This window comes from Papio anubis, chromosome 9, assembly GCF_008728515.1.
Source record: "Papio anubis isolate 15944 chromosome 9, Panubis1.0, whole genome shotgun sequence".
Lineage (NCBI taxonomy): Eukaryota > Metazoa > Chordata > Mammalia > Primates > Cercopithecidae > Papio > Papio anubis.
The window spans coordinates 126,923,765-126,945,387 of NC_044984.1; the positions used below are offsets into that span (position 1 = coordinate 126,923,765).

General features: G+C 61.3%; 1 protein-coding gene across 1 annotated transcript in view; it reads left to right on the forward strand.

Moving 5' to 3' along the window:
- The window catches only part of FBRSL1 (fibrosin like 1), a 95,334-nt gene extending 75,258 nt beyond the window's left edge, over positions 1–20,076 (forward strand). Inside the window, 14 exon segments of the mRNA XM_021923197.2 lie at positions 2,452–2,497; positions 4,801–5,131; positions 5,224–5,429; positions 6,191–6,408; positions 7,175–7,231; positions 7,431–7,526; positions 8,916–8,984; positions 9,144–9,173; positions 9,319–9,390; positions 10,681–10,813; positions 16,450–16,527; positions 16,751–16,834; positions 17,070–17,274; positions 17,878–20,076. Coding sequence (XP_021778889.2) covers positions 2,452–2,497; positions 4,801–5,131; positions 5,224–5,429; positions 6,191–6,408; positions 7,175–7,231; positions 7,431–7,526; positions 8,916–8,984; positions 9,144–9,173; positions 9,319–9,390; positions 10,681–10,813; positions 16,450–16,527; positions 16,751–16,834; positions 17,070–17,274; positions 17,878–18,694 — 2,442 coding nt within the window. The 3' untranslated portion in view covers positions 18,695–20,076.
- The last annotated feature ends 1,547 nt before the right edge of the window (positions 20,077–21,623 follow it).

Genomic DNA, 21,623 nt, shown 5'->3' on the forward strand with positions numbered 1-21,623 from the left:
ACACGTACCCGAGAATGTGCCCACATACACATACCCGAGTGTGCCCACGTACACGTACCCGAGTGTGCCCACGTACACGTACCCGAGAGCGCCCACGTACACGTACCCAAGAGAGCGCCCACGTACACGTACCCGAGGGCGCCCATGTACACGTACCCGAGAGTGCCCACGTACATGTATCCGAGAGTCCAAGAGTGAGTGTGCCCACGTACACATACCCGAGAGTGCTCACGTTCACGTACCTGAGAGCGCCCACATACACGTACCCGAGTGTGCTCACATACACGTACCCGAGAGTGCCCACATACACGTACCCGAGTGCCCACCTACATGTACCTGAGAGCGCCCACCTACACGTACCCGAGTGTGCTCACGTACACGTACCCGAGTGCCCATGTACACGTACCCGAGAATGTGCCCACATACACATACCCATGTGCCCATGTACACGTACCCGAGTGCGCCCACGTACACGTACCCGAGAGCGCCCACGTACACGTACCCGAGTGCCCACGTACACGTACCCGAGTGCCCACGTACACGTACCCGAGAATGTGCCCACGTACACGTACCCGAGTGTGCCCACGTACACGTACCTGAGTGCCCACGTACACATACCTGAGAATGTGCCCATGTACCCGTACCCGAGTGTGCCCATGTACACGTACCCAAGTGTGTGTATATGCCTGAGTGTGTGTACGTGCCCAAGCACAGGCACATTGTCCGGATGCCACATAACACTTCTTTGCAGTTGCTTCCTCCACACACACAGCGTCCCCGATCTCTCCAGGGTACACACTGCAGTGTGTGTGAACATCAAAAGCCATTCAGTGAGAGAAGCCAATCACAGCAGGTCCGTGTCGCCTGACGGCGTTCACATGGAAGTTCAGAAAGAACAGCTCTGCAGGGACAGAAAGATTTGTGGTTTCCCAGGGTTGGGGTGACAGTTATGGGTCAGGGTTTCTTTTTGGGGTGATGATGATGTTCTGTAATTGACCGTGGTGACAGGTGCATCACCGTGAACATACTAAATGCCAGTGAATTGTAAGCGTTAGACGGTGAGTTGGATGGTATGTGAATTACATCTCAAGTCTTTAGTCCATGCGGGCTGTTCTGGCCCAGTACCCCAGCAGGTGCCTTGTCCACAGCAGACATGCACAGCTTACAGTGCTGGAGGCCGCAAGTAGGTCAAGGCATGGTAGAGTCCCTGTGAGGGTTTCCTGGTTCACAGAGGGTGCCTTCTCGCTGCGTCCTCGCGTGGTGGAAGGGGCTAGGCTGCTCTCTGGGGCCCTTTATAAGGCACTGATCCCGTTCGTGAGGCTCCATGCACACTCAATACCTCATGACCTCATCACCCTCCACCTCCTGATCCCATCACCTGGGGGGTGAATTCAACGTGTGAATTCCAGGTGTACAGAAATGTTCGGTCCACAACTCAATGAAGCTGTCTAATCAAAACAAAAACAAAAAAGAAGAAACTAGGGGGGAAATATCTATTTAAGGTCATTCTTAACCAAGCTCATTCCTGAAAACTGCTGTGAAGTCCCCCAGAGCGTGGGACCCTCCATCCACCCCTCCCTATTAGTGGCTACAGGCTCATGCTCTCGCCCTGACAGGCCCACGCTCTCGCCACCCGCTTGTGACGGGTGGTTGGGTGAGTTTCTCTGGAAGAGATGGAGGAGTGGGGCTGCGCAATTTCTGCGATTGACCCTCTGAGAGGCTCCCCCACATGGCCCAGGACACTCAGCTGCCTCTCAGCAACACTGGGCACCAGGCCTGGAGCTCGGCCAGCCCGGGAGCATAGTGTGGTGTCCACGGGTGCTGGGAGCTCGGCCGGCCCCCGGCACAGAGCGCAGTGTCCTGTGGGTGCTGGGAGCTCAAATGGCCCCAGGCACATAGCGCAGTGTCCTGTGGGCGCTGGGCACCAGGCCTGGAGCTCAGCCAGCCCGGGAGCATAGCGAGGTGTCCTACGGCCTTGTGGACCCAGATGTCCAGCCTGGTCGGTATCCTGGTTCTCTCACTTTTGCCAAGGCGCCTGTGCTGGGCCGTGGTTGGGAACAGGACGTGTGTCCTGGGGTTCTCCACCATCCACCTCTGGCCTGACAGGTGGGGGTCCACACAGCTCCCGGTGCTGGTTCTCCTGCGAGGGACGCAGATTTGCCAAATGCCAGTGCTCCCCCAGGGCATGCCAGCAGCAGCCTTGGTTCCCGATCCCCCCTCAAACCCCGTCTTCACTCAGACCCCCTCTAGGAAGCCTGCTGCTCTGAGCAGAGAGGGGCCCGTGTGGAGCTCAGGACTAAGCATGTTCACCTCATACATGGGGCATCCACAAGGGCACATCCTGCCTGGCTCTGCTGGAAACCCACCCAGACTTGTGTGTGGGCATCGGGCGCAGGGTCCACGAGGATGAGAACCACCCTGACTGCCCCTGACCCCCTTCTCTCTCTCCAGGCATCCGTGGGCTCCGAGAAGCTCTTTGCCCCAGGAACCGATAAAGGTAAGTGGGTCCCCCTCAGCTCAGCTCCTGGGCCTCTGAAGGCACATGGTGCGCCTTGCGTCTTGGTGGCAGGACATCCCCCTGAAGTCTGGGGAGAGATGGCCTAGGGGCCTGGGGTGCAGAACTGGGTCGAACTAGGGTGCTGGGATTGCTGGGAAGCCCCCAGGAGCAGGGGAGAGTAGAGGAAGCCACTGAGCCGTAGGCAGGGCCTGGGCTCCGCTCGCAGCAGCGGCTCCAGGTGGAACCGTTAGGAACGCCTGCTCTCAGGCCCTCCCCAGGCTCGTGGGGTCAGACACCTGGGACCAGCTGGCACTGGAGGCCCCCCCGCCACAGGCATCACAAGCACCTGTGGCTGCTGAGTGAAAGAGAAACAGGACTCAGACTCACGTCCCTGGCTTTGCAGCCTGCAAGGCCCTGTGGTGCAGTAGAGGGGCCTGGATAGCGTTTCCAGGCCAGGCCGTCGTACCCTGTGGCCGTGAGCTGTGGGGCGGGGTGTCTACGGTCCAGCAACCCTCTCCAGAGGGGGTAGCCCCAGCGTCTTCTTAAGGCCTCCTTGGTGCTGGGATCCTGGGATTCCCACGCCAGGGCCTAGGCGGGCAGCATCTCTGGCAGGACCATGGGGTCTCGGCTCCCGCCTCTCTGGGTTTCCAGCTGGAACCGCCCTTTCGCTGGGACAGCTTCACCCGGATGTGATTAGACAGGACAGGCCCTGCCAACACCAGCAGGGATGGGCCCTACTGCCCTGTAGCAGTCATGGCCTTCACCTGCCTTCAAGTTGGAAGCCTGTTCACATCAGAGCATCTCAGCAAAGCAGGTGCAGATGGTGTCGGAAGGGGTGTGCATGGGACGGGCCCCAACAGGAGAGGCAGGTGGCCTCGCAGACAGAGTGTCACGCGGGGCTGTTGAATACTCAGCTCACTGCCGCAGCTGCTGCTGCTACATCTGGATGGACAATGTGCCAGTGAGGGCTGGAGGTGCTAGAAGGGCACAGGAGGCCCGCAGCCTAAGCCTCTTTCCATCCTGATCACGGCTCTTACTGTGTGCAGGGCTGGCTTGGAGATGTGGGAGAGAGGAGGAGAGGTCCGGTGGGGCTGACCCAGGGGGCTGGGAAAACTGGTGGAGACAGTGCCGTGGGCTCCCTCTCTCTTGTGTCCTCTGCACAGCCTCTCTGCGGTCACTGGGGGGTGGCTGCTGTGGAAGGCCTGACCCCAGATGAAGAGTGAAGATGGGGCCGCTTCCTGCTGCCTGTTTTTGCCTGGGAGGAGCTCCCTGAGGCCCCAACAGACCAGGCTCCATGGTCACATGGGCAGGGGTGGCTGCAGCTGTCCCCATGGGCCATGGCTCCACCATCCCAAGGCCTCAGGAAGGAAGCAGGGTCTGCCAGGGACGTGAACAGGAGGCATGTCGCATTTGGAACCTGGTTTTGCTTCTGCGAAACTGGCCCCCTGACTGTGACAGCTCCTGGCCCCCTGACTGTGACAGCTCCTGAGCCCCCTGACTGTGACAGCTCCTGAGCCCAGGCAACAGGAGCTCCACTGCATGGACACTGCCCTCTCCTGGCTCCTGGGGACTTGATCTGAGACCTGCCTGAAGGGGCCTCAAAAGGAGGGTTTGGGGTATGCGGGGGTGGGGGGGCAGGCCCCAGAGGCTCAAATGGGCCTATAGGACCTGCGGGGGACATGCCTAGGTGGGCAGAAGGGTGGCGGGTGATGGGCAGTCACGGGGGGGCAGCCTCCCACCCAGTCCCTGCCCAAGTTTCCGGGAAGTGGTCAAGCCTTCCACGAGGGGGTTCCAGAAAGAAAAGGTGGGCACCAGCTGTGGGCGCTGCTGCTGGGGTGGGATGGACCCATGCCCTGGGCTGGGGGCACATCCAGGGGCGGTGAAAATGAGGCATAGGCACACAGGCCCTAGCTCCTGCATTCAAATCCAGCTCCCCTCTTGGGCCAAGTCCTTGATGTATCTCGGTTTTGTCTGTTAAATGAGATCATAGCAGCCCCTGCCCAGGGACTGACTCCTGCAGGTCCTGTCCTGTCCCTGCATGCACCTTCGGGCAGGTGGGCTACCCACCCCGACCCCCGACCCAGGCCCAGGCTCCCAAGCCAGCTCCCTCCGCTGGGCGGGGCCTGGAGCCTCCGTGAGATCCAGCTGGCTGCGTGGCCTCCGTGACTGCCTCATCTGAAATGGGGGCACAGCAGGAGACCAGACGTGGCCTGGGCACCGGGCATCTTCCAGGGCTCTCTGGGCCACCGGAGGGGCAGGGACGAGGCCCTGCTGGTCTGAACGCAGCCACCCTCTCTCTGCAGGCCCAGCGCTTGAGAAGTCGGAGGCCAAGGCCGGGGCGGTGCCCAAGGTGTCAGGCCTGGAGCGCAGCCGTGAGCTCAGCGCCGAGAGCTTCCTGCCCGCGGCCAGCCCCGCGCCCCACGCCGCGCCCTGCCCGGGGCCCCCGCCCGGCTCCCGCGCCAGCCCCCTGGTGAAGAAGGAGCCCCCTGCCCCGCCCCGCCACACCCCGCAGCCGCCACCCCCGCAGCCGCCACCCCCGCAGCCCCGCGGCCTGCTCCCGACACACGTGCCTGCATCCCTGGGCGCCTTCGCGGGCCACGGCCAGGCGGCAGCCAACGGCCTGCACGGCCTCAGGTGGGGTCCCCGCGGGGGCGGGGCCTGTGCGGCTCAGGTTGGGGGGCTCTGCAGGGGCCGGGCTGGCAGGCACTGAGCCCCGTGTCCCGCAGCAGGAGCAGCAGCGCCCCCCTGGGCCTGGGGAAGCACGTGTCGCTGTCGCCTCACGGGCCGGGCCCCCACCTGTCTACCTCACACCTGGCGCTCCGGTCCCAGGCGCAGCACCAGCTCCACGCGGCCATGTTTGCCGCGCCCCCAACACTGCCCCCGCCCCCGGCGCTGCCGGCCAGCAGCCTGGTCCTCCCCGGACACCCGGCCGGTAGGTGTCTCGGCCGCAATCTCACCCAGGGCAGGGGTAGGGGGTGTGGGGACACAGCCACCGGGGAGGGGCGCACAGCCGGGCCCTCCACCTGCTGCGGGCGCCGCGGATCCTGGGCACCTCTGAATGGTCCCTCCAGGTGTGCCTTTCCCCGGGGGTCCCTGCTGGGCCACGGGCCGTGTGCGTGCGGGGACAGGCAGGGCACATGTGCGCACACGTACAGACGTGTTCACGCTGAGACAGGCCCACGGGCCTCCCCTGCTGGGGCCAGGCCTCCCCCGCAGCCTGCTGGGTCCTGAGCCCTGGGAGGAGGGGAGCGCACATCAAGCAGGCGCCATCCCAATGGAACTCCAACCGCGAAGGCTTCCTCCCTCGGCCCCCAGGCGCTTCCTCAGGCTCCGAGTCAGCCTGGCCCAGGCTGGGGATGCCCGTGTGTCCCGGGATGGGACCAGGACGCTGGCCTGGGGGTGGCTGGACCCTGGCTCCTGGGGAGGGGCTCACCGTGTTCTCTCTTGCCTCTAGATGCCAGCCTGTCGGTCTCATTCAGCCAGCCAATCATGTATTGCCAGCCTCATTCGGGGATTCTGATTGGTACTTGGTCACAGGCTCCTCTCTTACCTGCACCCCTGGGCCCGCACGTGGCGAGCGGCCACCCCGGCTTGGCCTGCCGACCCCGGGAGTGCCAGGTGACTATCCGCCTCGCCCCACCGGGAGCCCGCGGCCAACGTGCCTCTCTGTCTCTCTCTCTTTTTCTCTTGTAGATCACGAGCTGCTCAGGCAAGAGCTGAACACGCGGTTTCTGGTGCAGAGCGCCGAGCGGCCTGGCGCCTCCCTGGGCCCGGGGGCTCTGCTGCGGGCGGAGTTCCATCAGCACCAGCACACACACCAGCACACGCACCAACACACACACCAGCACCAACACACATTCGCCCCCTTCCCCGCAGGGCTGCCCCCGACGCCGCCCGCCGCACCCCCGCCGGTGCGTAGGCCCGCGTGCTGGCAGGGGGCGGGGGCGGGTGTGGGGCAGGGACACGCAGCAGGCACACGCAGACACACGCTCGCACGCACACCAGCCCAGGAGGAGGTGGGGGGCCGGCGGCACCTCTCTGTCATCCGTCCGTCTGTCCGGTCCCAGCGTGCCCTCTGGTGTCCCCACCCCAAGCCGTGCCATGAGGTCCCCACCCCGGGCCGTGTTCCTGGACTTAGGCACCCCGTGCCCACGTGCATGGGACACCCTCACACCCGCACTAGATCCCAGTGCCAGGGCTGGAGGCCCAGACAGGCCTGAGGGACACAGGGACCAGGACTCAGGGTGCCTCCCATGTGCCCCGACCCGGAGGCCCGGTCTCAGCAGGGAGCTGCTGGGGGCTCGAGTCTCCTCCACTCTCTCGAGTTTTATTTGGAAACTGGCCAGTTTGTCAGTTACCGGGTGTGTCCCCAGCGCGGCCCAGCCGCCAGGGCTTCATGCCCTAGGCCTCAGCCGGGCACACAGACTGCCCGAGTGACCCAAGTTCCCACCCCATGCAAGGGGAGCCTTAGAATGGAGGGGCCGTCCTGGCCTGAGACTGAGTTCAGAGCCGTGGGGCTGGCGCTCTAGAGGAACCTGGGACGGCTGGCCGCAGCCACCAGCCTGGGGAAGCACAGCGCCGTCCTGTCACTGCCCAGCCCGGCCAGGTGGGCGGGGGCTGGGGCCCAGCGAGGGTGTCGTGTGTGCGGGGCCTCACCTTCCCCTCCTTCCCTTCTAGTTTGACAAGTACGCACCCAAGCTGGACAGCCCCTACTTCCGACATTCCAGCGTGAGTGTGAGTGTCCCCAAGGGGCCCGGTGCGTGTCGCTGTGCATGCAGGCCCTGGCTACGGGCGGGCAGGTGGGGCTGTGGGTGGATGGGGCCGTACCTCGCCTGGCCTTGCCCCTGCTGCGTTGGTCCCACCTCCTGGTTACAGGCAGAGGGTGAGGTGGGGACTTGGGCCTCCCACTCCATCCGCTCTCCTTCTCTTACAGTTCTTCCCGTCCTTCCCTCCTGCCATCCCGGGACTGCCCAGCCTGCTCCCACACCCCGGCCCCTTCGGGTCCCTGCAGGGTGCTTTTCAGCCCAAGGTACCGCTGCCCCGGCAGGTGGGGCAGGCACAGTGGGTGGGGGGATTTTGGAGGGAGTGCATGACAACCTCGCCAAACTTTGTGCCCACAACCACCCCCACTTCCCTCCCTTGTACCTGTCGTCATCTGGGTGCTGGCATGAGCAGCCCTGGCTAGGGTGGGTGGCCCTGCGGTCTGTGTGTGGCCACCGTGGGAGGGGCAGGGGGTCTGACCTGGGGGCAGCCCTGGGACGTGGTGGGACCGTGCAGAGGGCACACTGTGGAAGCCTCGATGGAGAACATTCCAGTCCTTGGCAGGAGGCCCCAGTGTGGACGGCAGCCTCACCGGCTGTCCACACCACAAGGAACTTGGTTCTCACAGGGCCGTCCACACTGCAGGGAACCCAGGCCTTACGGGGCCGCCCGCACCACAGGGGACCCAGGCCTTATGGGACCATCCACACCGTAGGGGACCTGGGCCTTATGGGACCGTCCGCACCTCGGGGGACCTGGGCAGCAGGAGGTTGTGTGCCACCTCAGCCAGGGGAGAGGGAACCCTATGACCCTCCCCACTGTCCCCGGCCTTGTGCTGTAACCCCACCCTCCACGGAGTGGCACACACCTCAGTCCTGAAGCCTCCTCACCTGTGGGCCTTGGGTTCTGAAGACGGGGCCTGGGCCATCCCCAGTAGCTGCCAAGCCCTTGACCTCATAGGACCCTGCAGCCCCCAACTCATTGCCCACAGCTGCCCTGAAGGCCCCAGCACGCACACCTGGGCTCACCTGGGGCACCACCCTCCCGTGGACAGGCAGATAGCGCTTCCGAGGACCAGGCACCCCCGGGCACCAGAGGGTCTTGGGCCCCCAGACCCCGTGGTTGAGGAATTCGGAGGAATGGAGAAGGGGGGATGCATGTGGTTCACCCGCAGATGTCGAGCAGGGACCCCCAGACTGGGACTCTTGGGGGCACTGCCCTGAGCCCAGACAGCCAGGACACTGAGGCCCTGAGTCTGGGAGGGAAGGAATCTGTCCCGGCGTCACCCTGAGCACAGCTGCTCCTGGGCAGGGCAGGAGCCCAGAGGGAAGGGGTAGTTGAGCCAGTCTGGGCAGGAAAGGAGTGTGGTGTGACAGCCAGTCTTTGCTTTGGGACCTCCCTTTCCCTGGCATCCCTAGTGGGAAACACCCACCTTCTCTGGCAAGAGCACCTTCTTCCCACCTTTGCAGAAACTGGCAGGCTAAAGGTGTGGTGGTCCTGCGAGGGAGGCCAGGCTGCCCCTGGGTGACAGCATGTGGGGCCCCACAGCAAGGCAAAGCAGGGCACAGGCCCATGCCAGACCCAGGAAGCCCCGAGGTGTCCTCCTGCCTGGGCTGCCCCATGCACACACAAGTTCTCTCTCTCTTTCTCCCCTCAGACTTCAAACGCCATTGAGGTGGCCCGCCGGGCTGGTGCGGTTCACACACTCCTGCAGAAAGCGCCTGGGGTAGGTGTCAGTGGGCACCCGTCCCCAGCCCGGTGATGGCCTGCCCCGGCCTGGCCCTGGGTGGGCTGGTGGCCACAGCAAAGGGGCCGTGTCCCCTGCACCCCCAGGACTCGGCCTCCTGAGGGGCCTGGACCTAACACTCCTTTCCTGTCTCCACAGGTGTCTGACCCGTACCGGGCGGTGGTCAAGGTGAGTGTGCGTTGGGAAGGCCTGTGGCAGGGGAAGACTCTGGTGCCTCCGGGGTGGCCTCGGGGGGGCCCGTGACAGGAGTCGTCTGCAGAAGACATGGGTGGGGGTGGTGCCAGCCCCACTGAGTGCTTCCGTCCTGTCTCAGAAGCCGGGGAGGTGGTGTGCCGTGCACGTGCAGATCGCCTGGCAGATCTATCGCCACCAGCAGAAGATGAAGGTGAGACCACTTGGGCTGGTGTGGGGTGCTTGTGGACCCCTTTCTCCAGCCTGGTTGGGCCCTGGAAGGCCAGGCGTGAGGCGGGTGTGTTCACACGCATGTGCACGGGTGTGATCCTCACGCATGAGCCACCTCCCCCTTCGTCTGGGCGCTGGGCTCTTACTCTAAGCAGGTCAGTGAGGCCACAAGGCAGTGCTGGGTGCCCGGGTGCTGCAAGGCCCTCCCCTTGGCGAGGTGTGCCGGCTGGGTCATGGGGAGCAGACCAGGGGCATGGGGTGCCGCACCAGTTCCCCACGTCACTGGGGTGCCTCTAGGGTCCTCTGCCCTGCCCCCACTCCCTGCAGCGATGGAGTGCCTGCTGTATTCCTCGGTCTTCAGCAGTGACCTAGGTGGACCCTGGGCGCTCACAACTGATGTGCACCTGGGAAGGCTGAGGAAGGAGGGCCCCGTGGGCAGCTTGGTGCTGGTCCCATCAGGCTAGGAGCCGTGGGGGCAGGATAGAGTCCTGGGAGGCCAGGACAGCGGGACTGTGGCCTCAACCCCGTGGGACCCTGTGCCTCTGCTGTCCCTGTGCTGTTCTCGATGACACACATGACCTACGCACACAACTCTTAAAAATCGTTGTGTCCTAAATGCCCTTTGGGAGAGGTATCAGCAGGACGGGACTCAGAGGAGAATGCTGTGTTTTGTTTTTTTTTTTCTTTGAGACGGAGTCTCACTGTGTCGCCCAGGCTGGAGTGCAGTGGCGCGATCTCGGCTCACTGCAAGCTCCGCCTCCCGGGTTCACGCCATTCTCCTGCCTCAGCCTTCTGGTAGCTGGGACTACATGCGCCTGCCACCATGCCCGGCTAATTTTTTGTATTTTTAGTAGAGATGGAGTTTCACTGTGTTGGCCAGGATGGTCTCGATCTCCTGACCTCGTGATCCGCCCGCCTCAGCCTCCCAAAGTGCTGGGATTACAGGCGTGAGCCACTGCGCCCGGCCTTAACTTTTAAAAGAATCTAAATACAGAAAAAGTAAGTTGTTTTCCATGACCACATAGCATACCAGCCGAGATGTGCTAAGTACATACCACAGTTCAGAGGATGTGAGCTCTCCCGTTCACCTTTTTTGCTGATCACGGTAACATTTCTGTCATTCTGAGTTGGAGAATACATCCTTGAAATTCATCCCACCTGCTCTCCTTTCTGGACTGACTCACACCCAGTCCCTGCGACCCCCCAGGCCTGGGCTTCCTGTGGTCGGGGCTGGTCGCCGGGCAGGCAGCCCTCACACGCTCTGTCCTCCCAGGAGATGCAGCTGGACCCCCACAAGCTGGAGGTGGGGGCCAAGCTGGACCTGTTTGGCAGACCCCCCGCCCCGGGCGTGTTTGCTGGCTTCCACTACCCACAGGACCTGGCCCGGCCCCTCTTCCCCAGCACAGGTGAGAGATGGAATCGGGGGCCGGGTGGGGGACACGGAAGCCTCCTGCTCCTGCCCGGCTGAGCCTGCCTTCCTGTGCCAGGAGTGAGAACGTTCTCTGGACCTCAGTACCAGTTTTTGCTTTTTGATGCTCACCACTTACTCAGGTCAAAGCCTGGCAACTCCCTCACCTCACCTCTCCTCCCGACCAAGTCCTGCCCAGTGTGTCCTGGGGGGCCTTCAGCCCACGCACGCAGCTCTGAGGCGGCTGGTCCTGGCCACTCCTCCTCTCTGGGGCTCCCTGTTCTGGCCCCACCAGAGGCAAAGGAGTGGCAGGGACCCAGGCCCCCGCCAGGCTACCCCCTTCTGTCTCCCAGCGCCCGCTGTCCCAGGAGGAGTTTGGCCTCTCGCTGAACAGCAGAAGCTGCTCCTGAGGCCGGGCTGGGCCCACATCCCAGTGCCCCTTCCTGATGTGCACGGCTGCTCCGGGGGTCCCAGGACCAGCCCAGCTGTGGTGGTTTCCTAGGGAGGGTCCCAGGACTTGGCCTGTATTGTTCTCAGTGGCACAGCCCAGGTTGGGGTCTGCCGGGAGCAGCGAGGACCTCCCTGCCCTTGGGAGTCACCTGCTCCCCCTAGTCACCCCCTCCCCCGAGTCACTCCCTCGCTCCCCCGGGTCACCCCCTCCCCTGGGTCACGCCCTCCTCCAAGTCACCCGCTCCCCAGGGTCACGCCCTCCCCTGAGTCACCCGCTCCCCCAGGCCATGCCCTTCCCCGGGTCACCCCCTCCCCCAGGTCATCCCCTCCCCAAGTCACCCGCTCCCAAGTCACCCCCTCCCCCGGCAATGCAACGTGACCACATGCAAGTGTCCTCCAGGCACGCAGAGGCACCCAGGCTCTGGGGTGCTGGTCCATGGGCACCATTGCCTGGCACAAGTCCACATTCCAGGCCCCCAGGAGGAAAGTGGGCTTGAAGCTCAACCATGGTGTGGGATAGACACAGTCTGGGTGCCCAGAGGCCGGCTGAGGGCCAGCCGTGTGTACAGACCTTTCCAAAGATGGTGTCTCAGCCTGTGCGGTACACGCCTTTCTTTTTTTTTTTTTTTTTGAGACGGAGTCTCGCTCTGTCGCCCAGGCTGGAGTGCAGTGGCCGGATCTCAGCTCACTGCAAGCTCCGCCTCCCGGGTTCACGCCATTCTCCGGCCTCAGCCTCCTGAGTAGCTGGGACTACAGGCGCCCGCCACCTCGCCCGGCTAGTTTTTTGTATTTCTTAATAGAGACGGGGTTTCACCGTGTTAGCCAGGATGGTCTCGATCTCCTGACCTCGTGATCCGCCCGTCTCGGCCTCCCAAAGTGCTGGGATTACAGGCTTGAGCCACCGCGCCCGGCCGGTACACGCCTTTCTACACATACACAGTTACACACAGTTCCACATACACATCCACGTGAAGCATGCACATCCACATACAGCTGACCCTTGAACCACAGAGAGGCTGGGTCACTCCCCGCCACACAGTTGAAAATCCAGGTATAACTTTTGACTCCCCCAAAACTTAACTCAGCCTACACGGTTGACAGGAATCCTTACGATGGCATGAACACTTGCTGAACGCCTGTTTTGTGTGTTACATGTATGATGGACTGTATTCTTACAGTAACATCCACTAGAGAAAAGAAAACCTTATGAGACAGATCATGGCCAGGCGTGGTGGGCGCCTGTGGTCGCAGCTACTCAGGAGGCTGAGGCAGGAGGGTTACTTGAGCCCAGGAGGTCAAGGTTGCAGTGAGGCCATGATTGCGCCACTGCTCACCAGCCTGGGCAACAGAGCAAGACCCTGTCACCGAAAAAAAAAAAAAAAAATCATAGGGAAGAGTAAAGATATTTGCTATTCACTGCGTGGAAGTGGATCATCTTAAAGGTCTTCGTCCTTGTCCTCACGCTAAGTGGGGCTGAGGAGGAGGAGGGACTGGTCTTGCTGTCTCAGGTGGCAGGGGTGAAAGAAAATCTGTGTCTAAGTCGACCCACACACTTCAAACCCGTATTGTTCAAGGGTCAGCTACATGCACACGCACAGGCACATACACACACACGTACACGCACAGGCACACGTATACACACAGGCACACACACGCAAGGCACATGTACACGCACAGGCGCACACATACGTGCACATGCACAGGCACACACGTACACGCACAGGCACACACGTGCATGCTCACGTACATGCACAGGCACATGTACACGCACAGGCACACACATACATACACAGGCGCAGGAACACACGCACACAGGCGCAGGCACGCACACAGGCACATGCACAGGCACACATGTACACGTACACACACACACAGGCAGGCACAGGCACACACATACGTGCACAGGCACACGTACACGCACAGGCACACGTACATGCTCACGTACACGCACAGGCACACGTATGTGCACAGGCACATGTACACGCACAGGCACACAGGTACATACACAGGCGCAGGCACACGCACACAGGCACATGCACAGGCACACACGTACACGTACACACATACACGCACAGGCAGGCACAGGCACACACGTACACGCACAGGCATATGTACATGCACAGGCACACATACATGCACAGGCACACACATACACGTACACGCACAGGCACACGTACGTGCACAGGCACACGCACACAGGCACATGCACAGGCACACGTACGTGCACAGGCACACGCACACAGGCATACGCACACAGGCACATGCACAGGCACCTGCGATACTGCGTGCACACAGGCACACACATGGGCTCTGCGTTGCCCACTTGTCCTGCTGTTGGAACCAAGAACCCAGCCACCAAGTCCTTGAGGCCTGTCCCTTCCTCAGAGCTCCCAACCCCCGCTGCAGCCCCCCTCACTCTCTCCTCACCGTGCTCAGTCTCTTCCGTGTTTGTGACCATTTGATGCCACATTGCATGTGGACTTGCGAGGGCAGAGCCCTGTCCACACAGGGGTGATGAGTGTGGCCAGCGGCCACCTGAGGCTGGCTTCACAAGCATGGTGGCCTCTGGGCCATGGAGCTTCCCGGTAGTCTGGGTTTCTCAGAAAGCAGAAGTCCAGGCTGCAGTTTCTGGCTGTCCGCCAGGACACCTGCTCAGTGTGGCGCCCAGTTCTGGGCCCTCCACACTGCCCGCCCCACCGAACCTGCTCCTTCCCTGCCTCCCCTTCCCTCCTCTGGATACCTGGTGGCTGTCCCTCAATGCTCTGCCATTTGTCCTGCAAGACTGGGCCTCCTCCGTCCTTGGGGCCAGTGCTGCCTCCTCCTCCATCTCCTTGGCAGGTCTTGATATCTGGCTGGCAGGGGCAGGATGATTCCTTGTTGCTCTTTTTTCTCTTCCATATAAACTTTCAATCTGCCTGTTAGGTTCCGGCTTTCACTGGAATTGGGTTAAAGGTGTACATCAACCTAAGAGAAATTCATGCGTCGTCTCTGGTATCATTTTCCTATCCCTGATCATGGAGTATCTCATTCATTTAGGTCTTAGTAGAATTATTCATAGATGCTTTATATTTTACTAATATTATGATTGGAATTTGTAAGTTACAGTTCTTTAGCTGTTGCTAGAAAACAAGTGCATATCTGTTTTGAAGATTCGTGTGCCATCTCTTGATTTTGTAACTAGCAATCTTGCTAAATTTTTACGAATGCAAAGACATTTGTCTGTCAATTCCTTTACCTTTTCTGTGTAGAAAGTCGTATCTACGAGTGGATGGTTTTACATTTACAGAAATGTGGTTGATACATTTCTGGAGCCACTTTTCCAGTGCTTTGTTTCAGATGAGTTTCCCTGAGTAAGCCTGGCCTGTAGTTTCCCTTCCTGTACTGCATCTGTCAGGTTTTGTCATGAGGGCTGGTTGCCTTCTTCAGCGAGTTAAGGAGCTTTCCTTTTTTCTGTTGTCTGGAAGAGCTCTTGTGAGGTCCAGCCATCACTTCCTTCAAGGCTGGGCAGGCTCACACTCAGGTTCCAGGTACTGATTGTTCTTCCCCGTTGGGTGTGGTATTCCTCAAGCTGTTTCTTCTTGAATTGGTTTCAGTAACTCGAGTGTTTCTAGTAAGTTGATTTGGGGCAGGCTCCATAGCTGTCCATCCGTCACACCTGAACTCCGCAGGCCCTGGTAATTCTTCATATTGCTTGGCTGTGCCATCTTCTCTTTTTTTCTTCATTAATCTCACCAGAAGTTCGTCCATTTCACCGGTATTTTATTTTATTTTTATTTATTTGTTTGTTTATTTTGAGACGAAGTCTTGCTCTGTCACCAGGCTGGAGTGCAGTGGTGTGATCTTGGCTCACTGCAACCTCCACCTCCCGGGTTCAAGTGATTCTCCTGCCTCAGCCTCCCAAGTAGCTGGGATTACAGGCAAGCAACGCTACACCTGGCTCATTTTTGTATGTTTAGTAGAGACGGGGTTTCACTATGTTGGCCAAGCTAGTCTCAAACTCCTGACCTCAAGTGATCCTCCTGTCTCGGCCTCCCAAAGTGCTGGGATTACAGGCGTGAGCCCCTGCGCCTGACCAATTTCACCCATTTTTTTTTTTTTTTGAGACGGAGTCTCGCGCTGTGTCACCCAGGCTGGAGTGCAGTGGCGCGATCTCGGCTCACTGCAAGCTCCGCCTCCCAGGTTCACGCCATTCTCCTGCCTCAGCCTCCGAGTAGCTGGGACTACAGGCGCCCGCCACCACGCCCGGCTAGTTTTTTGTATTTTTAGTAGAGACAGGGTTTCACCATGTTAGCCAGGATGGTCTCGATCTCCTGACCTCGTGATCCACCCGCCTCGGCCTCCCAAAGTGCTGGGATTACAGGCTTGAGCCACCGCGCCCGGCCTGGCATCAGCTTTCATGCCAGAGCTCAGTGGAGATCAGAAGCTCTGAACACAACCCACTGCGTCCTACATGGGAGGCGTGAGCACCCCGTCTTTGGGGTCCCCAGGATTAGGGCTGGGAGGGAACTGGAGTAACCTAAAGATGACGCCCTGCTGGTCTTTACTAGAAACCTGCCCCCTGGACCCATGTACAGGATGGCCCCTGGCCCAACAGCACTGAGTCCCCTGCAGCAGCCGCTTGCAGGGCCAGGGCCTCACATGGTTGCTCTCCCAGGTTGTTGGGGGGCCAGGGCTGATGTTGACATGGCGCTGTGGGCTGGGCCTGTGCCCAGGAATGCCACGAGGGGCTGCGACATGCAGCCTCCAAGACAGCACCATGTCCATCCGGGCCTGAGGCCCAGCACCACATTAAGAAGTGAGGACCATTTATCAGCTCCCAGGTGAAAGCTCTGGGATAAGGGCTTCAGGAGTGGTCCAATCAAGGCACATGTTACTTGGACTTTGTCTCTGCCCAAGTTGCGGCCCCTTTGCTCTGAGGGCTGTACTGCACTCAGCACCTCCCTCGCTGCCCCGCTTGGGTTCCCAGGATGGCTGCCACTGCAGCCCCAAGTCAAACCTCCTCCGAATTGTGGGGTAAATTCCACCTCTTACTCTGACCGGACACACTTCACCCCTCAGGGCATGCAAGAGAATGGGAGGTGAAGGTTCACAGAGGAAACTGGGGTGCCCCCTGTGAACAGAGCTGCAGATGGGAGGCCCTGGTGCTCTCTCCTGGCCTCTGTCAAACCTGGCTGCCCCCCCCAGGTGCCGCCCATCCTGCCTCCAACCCATTTGGAGCCTCAGCCCATCCCGGCAGCTTCCTGCCCGCTGGCCCCCTGACAGGTGGGTGCTTCTGAATTTAGCCCACGCAGCCTGGCTGGTTCCTCAGCAGCCTTGGGGTGGGGGAAGTAGGTGGGCGAGAAGGTGGCCCCAAGCCCCAGGGAGCCCCTTGGGTCATGCAGGCAGCACCCACCAGGCTGGAAGCCTCTGCAGCAGCCTCACTGGGCCAGGTGGGAGCCGTAGCCCACACCTGACAGACCTCTGGGGCTTGCGGTTGCCCCCACAGACCCTTTCAGCAGACCGAGCACCTTTGGGGGCCTGGGGAGCCTGAGCAGCCACGCCTTTGGGGGCCTGGGCAGCCACGCACTGGGTGAGTGACCCAGCCTGTGCCCCCTCCCCCGATGCCCGCGCCCCTCCCCCATGCCTGTGTCCTCTGCAGGAACCCTGATGCCTGGCTGACCTCCCTCCTCTCTGGGCTGGGCCCCCTGGGGGCACCCCCTTTTCAATGTCAGCCTGGGACCCTCCTAAAACCCCTCCCGGGTTCTCCTGGGGTGTGGCTGGGGAGGGACAGACCCAACCTCACGCTCCATGGCCTCTGCCCCCAGCTCCTGGCGGCAGCATCTTTGCCCCGAAGGAGGGCTCCTCTGTGCACGGCCTGCCCAGCCCCCACGAGGCCTGGAACCGACTGCACCGGGCACCGCCATCCTTCCCCGCTCCACCCCCGTGGCCCAAGTCCGTGGAGGTGGAGCGGGGGTCAGCCCTGACCAACCATGACCGAGAGCCGGACAATGGCAAGGAGGAGCAGGAACGGTGAGTGGCCCTCTTGTTCCCTATCCCCCCACCGTACCCCCCCAGCCCCCATTCTCTCTCCCCCTCCCCCTCTCTCCCTCCTCGCCGCACTGCTGCCCACTCATGCTCTGTCCAGCTCTGTGCTGAGCCCCGGGGTATGGGGACCAAAGTTCTGCTTCCGGCGACTCCTCTCTGCAATGGGAAGTGAAGGCCGTGCCCTGGGGCTGGGAAGGGTGAGGAGGGTGAAGACCCACCCCCACCACAGGCACCCACACCTGCCATCAGGGAGACCTCCAGGTCGGCCTGAGCCGCAGAGTTTGAGGGAGGAGTTCGGGGGTGCGGCTGCCGGCAGGCCCCCCGTCCTAACAGGGAGGGGCCCGTGGGGAGCTGAAGTCGCTGCTGGCGGCTCATCTGCTTCGTCTCTCGGCCGAGATTTCCAGGCCGCCCAGCGCAGAGAGGACGCGTAGGTTTTGGGAGCCTGTGGGGGTGCGGGAGCCGTGGGTGCTGCGGGGTCACCGGCCACCCAGGAGCTGGAGGCCCCGCCAGGCAATGGGAGCAGCCTGGGCTGCGCCGCTCGGCGGGACGGAGGTCTCGGGAGTGACGGGTCCGCCCTGCCGCCTCCAGGGACCTCCTGGAGAAGACGCGCCTGCTGAGCCGGGCCTCGCCCGCCACCCCCGCCGGCCACCCCGTCAGCGGACTCCTGCTCCGGGGCCAGAGCGAGCTGGGCCGGCCCGGGGCCTCTGCGGAGCGCGAGTCCGAACCTCGGGTCAAGGAGAGCCGCTCCCCAGCCAAGGAGGAGGCCGCCAAGATGCCCGCGCGCGCGTCCCCGCCCCACAGCAAGGCGGCTCCGGGAAACGTGAAGGTCAAGGAGGAGCGCGGGGAGGACGAGGCTTCCGAACCCCCGGGGGGCGCCCTGCACCCCGCGCCCCTGCAGCTGGGCCTGGGCCGCGAGCGCCTGGGCGCGCCGGGCTTCGCGTGGGAGCCTTTCCGCGGCCTGGAGCTGCCCCGCCGCGCCTTCCCCGCTGCCGCCCCCGCCCCCGCCCCGGGCCCCGCTGCCCTCCTGGAGCCTCCGGAGCGCCCCTACCGCGACCGTGAGCCCCACGGCTACAGCCCCGAGCGCCTGCAGGGGGAGCTGGAGCGCGCGCGGGCCCCGCACCTGCCGCCCGCCGCCCCCGCCCTGGACGGCGCGCTGCTGCCCTCGCTGGGCGCCCTGCACTTCCCTCGCCTGGCGCCCGGCGCGCTGCACAACGGGCTCCTGGCGCGGACCCCGCCCGCCGCCGCCGCCGCCCTCGGCGCACCGCCCCCACTGGTGACCGCGGCCGGGCCTCCCACGCCCCCGGGGCCGCCGCGGAGCCGGACTACGCCGCTGGGGGGCCTCGGGCCGGGCGAGGCGCGCGACTACTCCCCGTCCCGAAACCCCCCGGAGGTGGAGGCGCGGTAGCCCCGGGGCCGCAGACGCCTCTCCGAGCGCACCGCTGTCCGTTTCTCCATCAGTTCCTAGAACTCAAGCACAGCTCCCGCCGATCCTGGGGCGGCGCCGCCTCTCCACCCGCAGCCTGCGGAGGCGGGGACTTGGGTGTCGGCTTTTCTGAGGGTGATCTTTTGTTTTCCGAGTTTGGGATTCGGCTGTTGGGAAAAAAAATCGCGTTTGTACCTTTTCCCCCCACAAATGAGAAGTGTTTGTAATGGATTTGTATTTTTCTTAATTTTATGCTATTTAGACGTTTAAAAGAACCAAAAAAGAAACTTTTGCTTCTTCGTTTTCGGTTGGGATTTGCAGTTTAATGGCCTCAGATCCTTCTCCAGATCCCCAGGGTTTCTTTGTCTTATTTATGGAGAAAAACCGGTCACTTTGTCCAGCGCACTGTGAGGCCCCCACTCAGGCCAGCCCTGGCCCCCCCTTGGTACTTGGAACCGAAGTTACAGATCTATATTAAAATAATAATAATGTACAAAACTTTGTTTTTTGCCTTATTATGCAGAAGTGTAAGAGAATTTCTTTTTTGGTTTGTTTTTTAAAAAGCAAACGAAACGTGTAAATAGTCTGTTGATATAAATATATGACGTTATTAAATTCTTAATCTAGATAGACTTTATAAATCGGTTTCCAGAAACCCCTCTGGTGGTTTGTCTAACACGGTCACAAAAACCCAGGCGCTGCCGGTTGTAAACATTCTCAGAAGTTTAATGGCAGCAACTTTCCTTCAACTATGCAAGCGCTCCCGCCGCTGGTGGGGGGAGGAAGGTTCCGCCAGCGACGTCCCAGCCCCTGGGTCCGTGGAGAGGTTGGGTACCCCCATCAGGGCCCCTGGGCCAGCAGAACAGCACTCCTGGGCGGCTCCTGTGGGCTTCAGGACTGGCCAGCTCCAGCCACAAGGGCGATTCTGTGGACGTTTGTGTGGATGGTGCAGTGTTCTTGGAATCTGTAGACCAGATCGGTGGAGGTTTAGAAGTGCAAGAGTCTAAAGGCTGAGTACAAAAAAAAAAAAAATCACTGTTGTGTGTTTTCTTTCGCGTGAGGCATCAGCGTCACTTTGGTGTGGTCGTTGCCTCCCGGGCCCTTGGCCTGGCCTCCTCTCGGTTTGGGTTTTGCTCTCACCCACATGAGCCCCCCATGCCCTGCCCTCCTTGAGGCCTTTTGTGTTCCCCTACGTCTGGGCTGTGTCCCTACCAGGCTTCCCAGCCTTCAGGGTCAGCCGTTGAGCCACATGCTTTGCTCAGTTCTGTGTTTCAGCCACGTTTCCACGGTGGACCCCGTTTGTTTGGAATATTCTGTTCCCATATCAATCAGTGATGATAAATACAGCCTTGATTTGGATGAAACTGTGGTCGTGTGTTCTGTGTGGCGTTGGGGGGCCGGGCTCACCCAGGCTGACCCCCTACAGGCGTGCGTCCCTCCTGCAGGCGCCTTGGGATGCTGGGCACCTCGGTGGCCCCACGCTGTCGGGTGCCATCACCCAGGAAGTTAAGCACAGCAGGTCCCAGCTTCCCAGCCCTGCTGCCACCCCAGCTCTGCCCAGCCCCCCATGGAAACCCCAGCCCCCGGCTCTGCCCAGCCCCCTCCCCCAGCGCCACCTCTCCCCATGGAAACCCCAGTTCTTGGCTGTGCCAGATGCCCCATTGTGTCGCTTCGTTCTTGGGAATGTCACATGGCCCCCTGTCGTCCCACCCCCAGTGACCCCATGGCCGCCTTCCCTCACTCACATCCACAGGGTTTTGTGCATAGAAGATGCTCTTAGTTTCGCCTTCATGCCAGAGAGTTCTGGCCCTGCAGGGACTTGTGGGATTGACCTTGCCTTGGCTGTGCCCGAATGAACAGGAGCTCAGAGGGCAGGAGCCAGGTGCAGAGGTGGCAGCCCCCACCCTCCTGTGCGGTGAGCACCAGGCCCACCTGCCTTGAGTGATGTTCAGGAAAGCTCCAGGTGCACACCTGGCCTTGACCTGAGCATCACCTCCACCCCGGCCCTGCCAATTAACTCCTCACTGAGGGGCCCCAGGGCTGCAACCTAAGAAGGAGGCCTCGTGGGCCCACTGTGCACCCAGTAAGGAGTGCCCTGTGTCCCATAAGACCCTTCCAGGGTGGCAGGAGGGGCAGCTCCCACTCCACACCCCACCGGGTTATTGTCTGGGGCCTGGACCATCTGCCATGTGGGGCTTCTATGAAATGTGTTGTGCAATTTTGCCACTGTGTGAGTATCAGTGTGTGGCACATGCCTGGACGGGCCAGCCTGTTGCTTCTGGGCTGCACACCTGCACCCCATGTGACTCCTGAATCCTGTCCGCAGCTGTAACATGGTGGTAGGTGTTTGTGCATGAAAAGGTACAGTAGGCTGGGCGCGGTGGCTCAAGCCTGTAATCCCAGCACTTTGGGAGGCCGAGACGGACGGATCACAAGGTCAGGAGATCGAGACCATCCTGGCTAACACGGTGAAACCCCGTCTCTACTAAAAAATGCAAAAAAACTAGCCGGGCGGGTTGGCGGGCGCCTGTAGTCCCAGCTACTCGGGAGGCTGAGGTAGGAGAATGGCGTAAACCTGGGAGGCGGAGCTTGCAGTGAGCTGAGATCCGGCCACTGCACCCCAGCCTGGGCGACAGAGCAAGACTCCGTCTCAAAAAAAAAAAAAAAAAGAAAAGAAAGAAAAGGTACAGTAAGAATGCAGCATTCTGGCCAGACGTGATGGCTCACACCTGGAATCCCAGCACTTCGGGAGGCTGAGGTGGGCAGATCACTTGAGGTCAGGAGTTTGAGACTAGCCTGACCAACATGGTGAAACCCCATCTCTACTAAAAATAAAAAAAATTAGCCAGGCGTGGTGGCATTCGCCTGTAATCCCAGCTACTCTGGAGGCTGAGGCAAGAGAATCACTTTA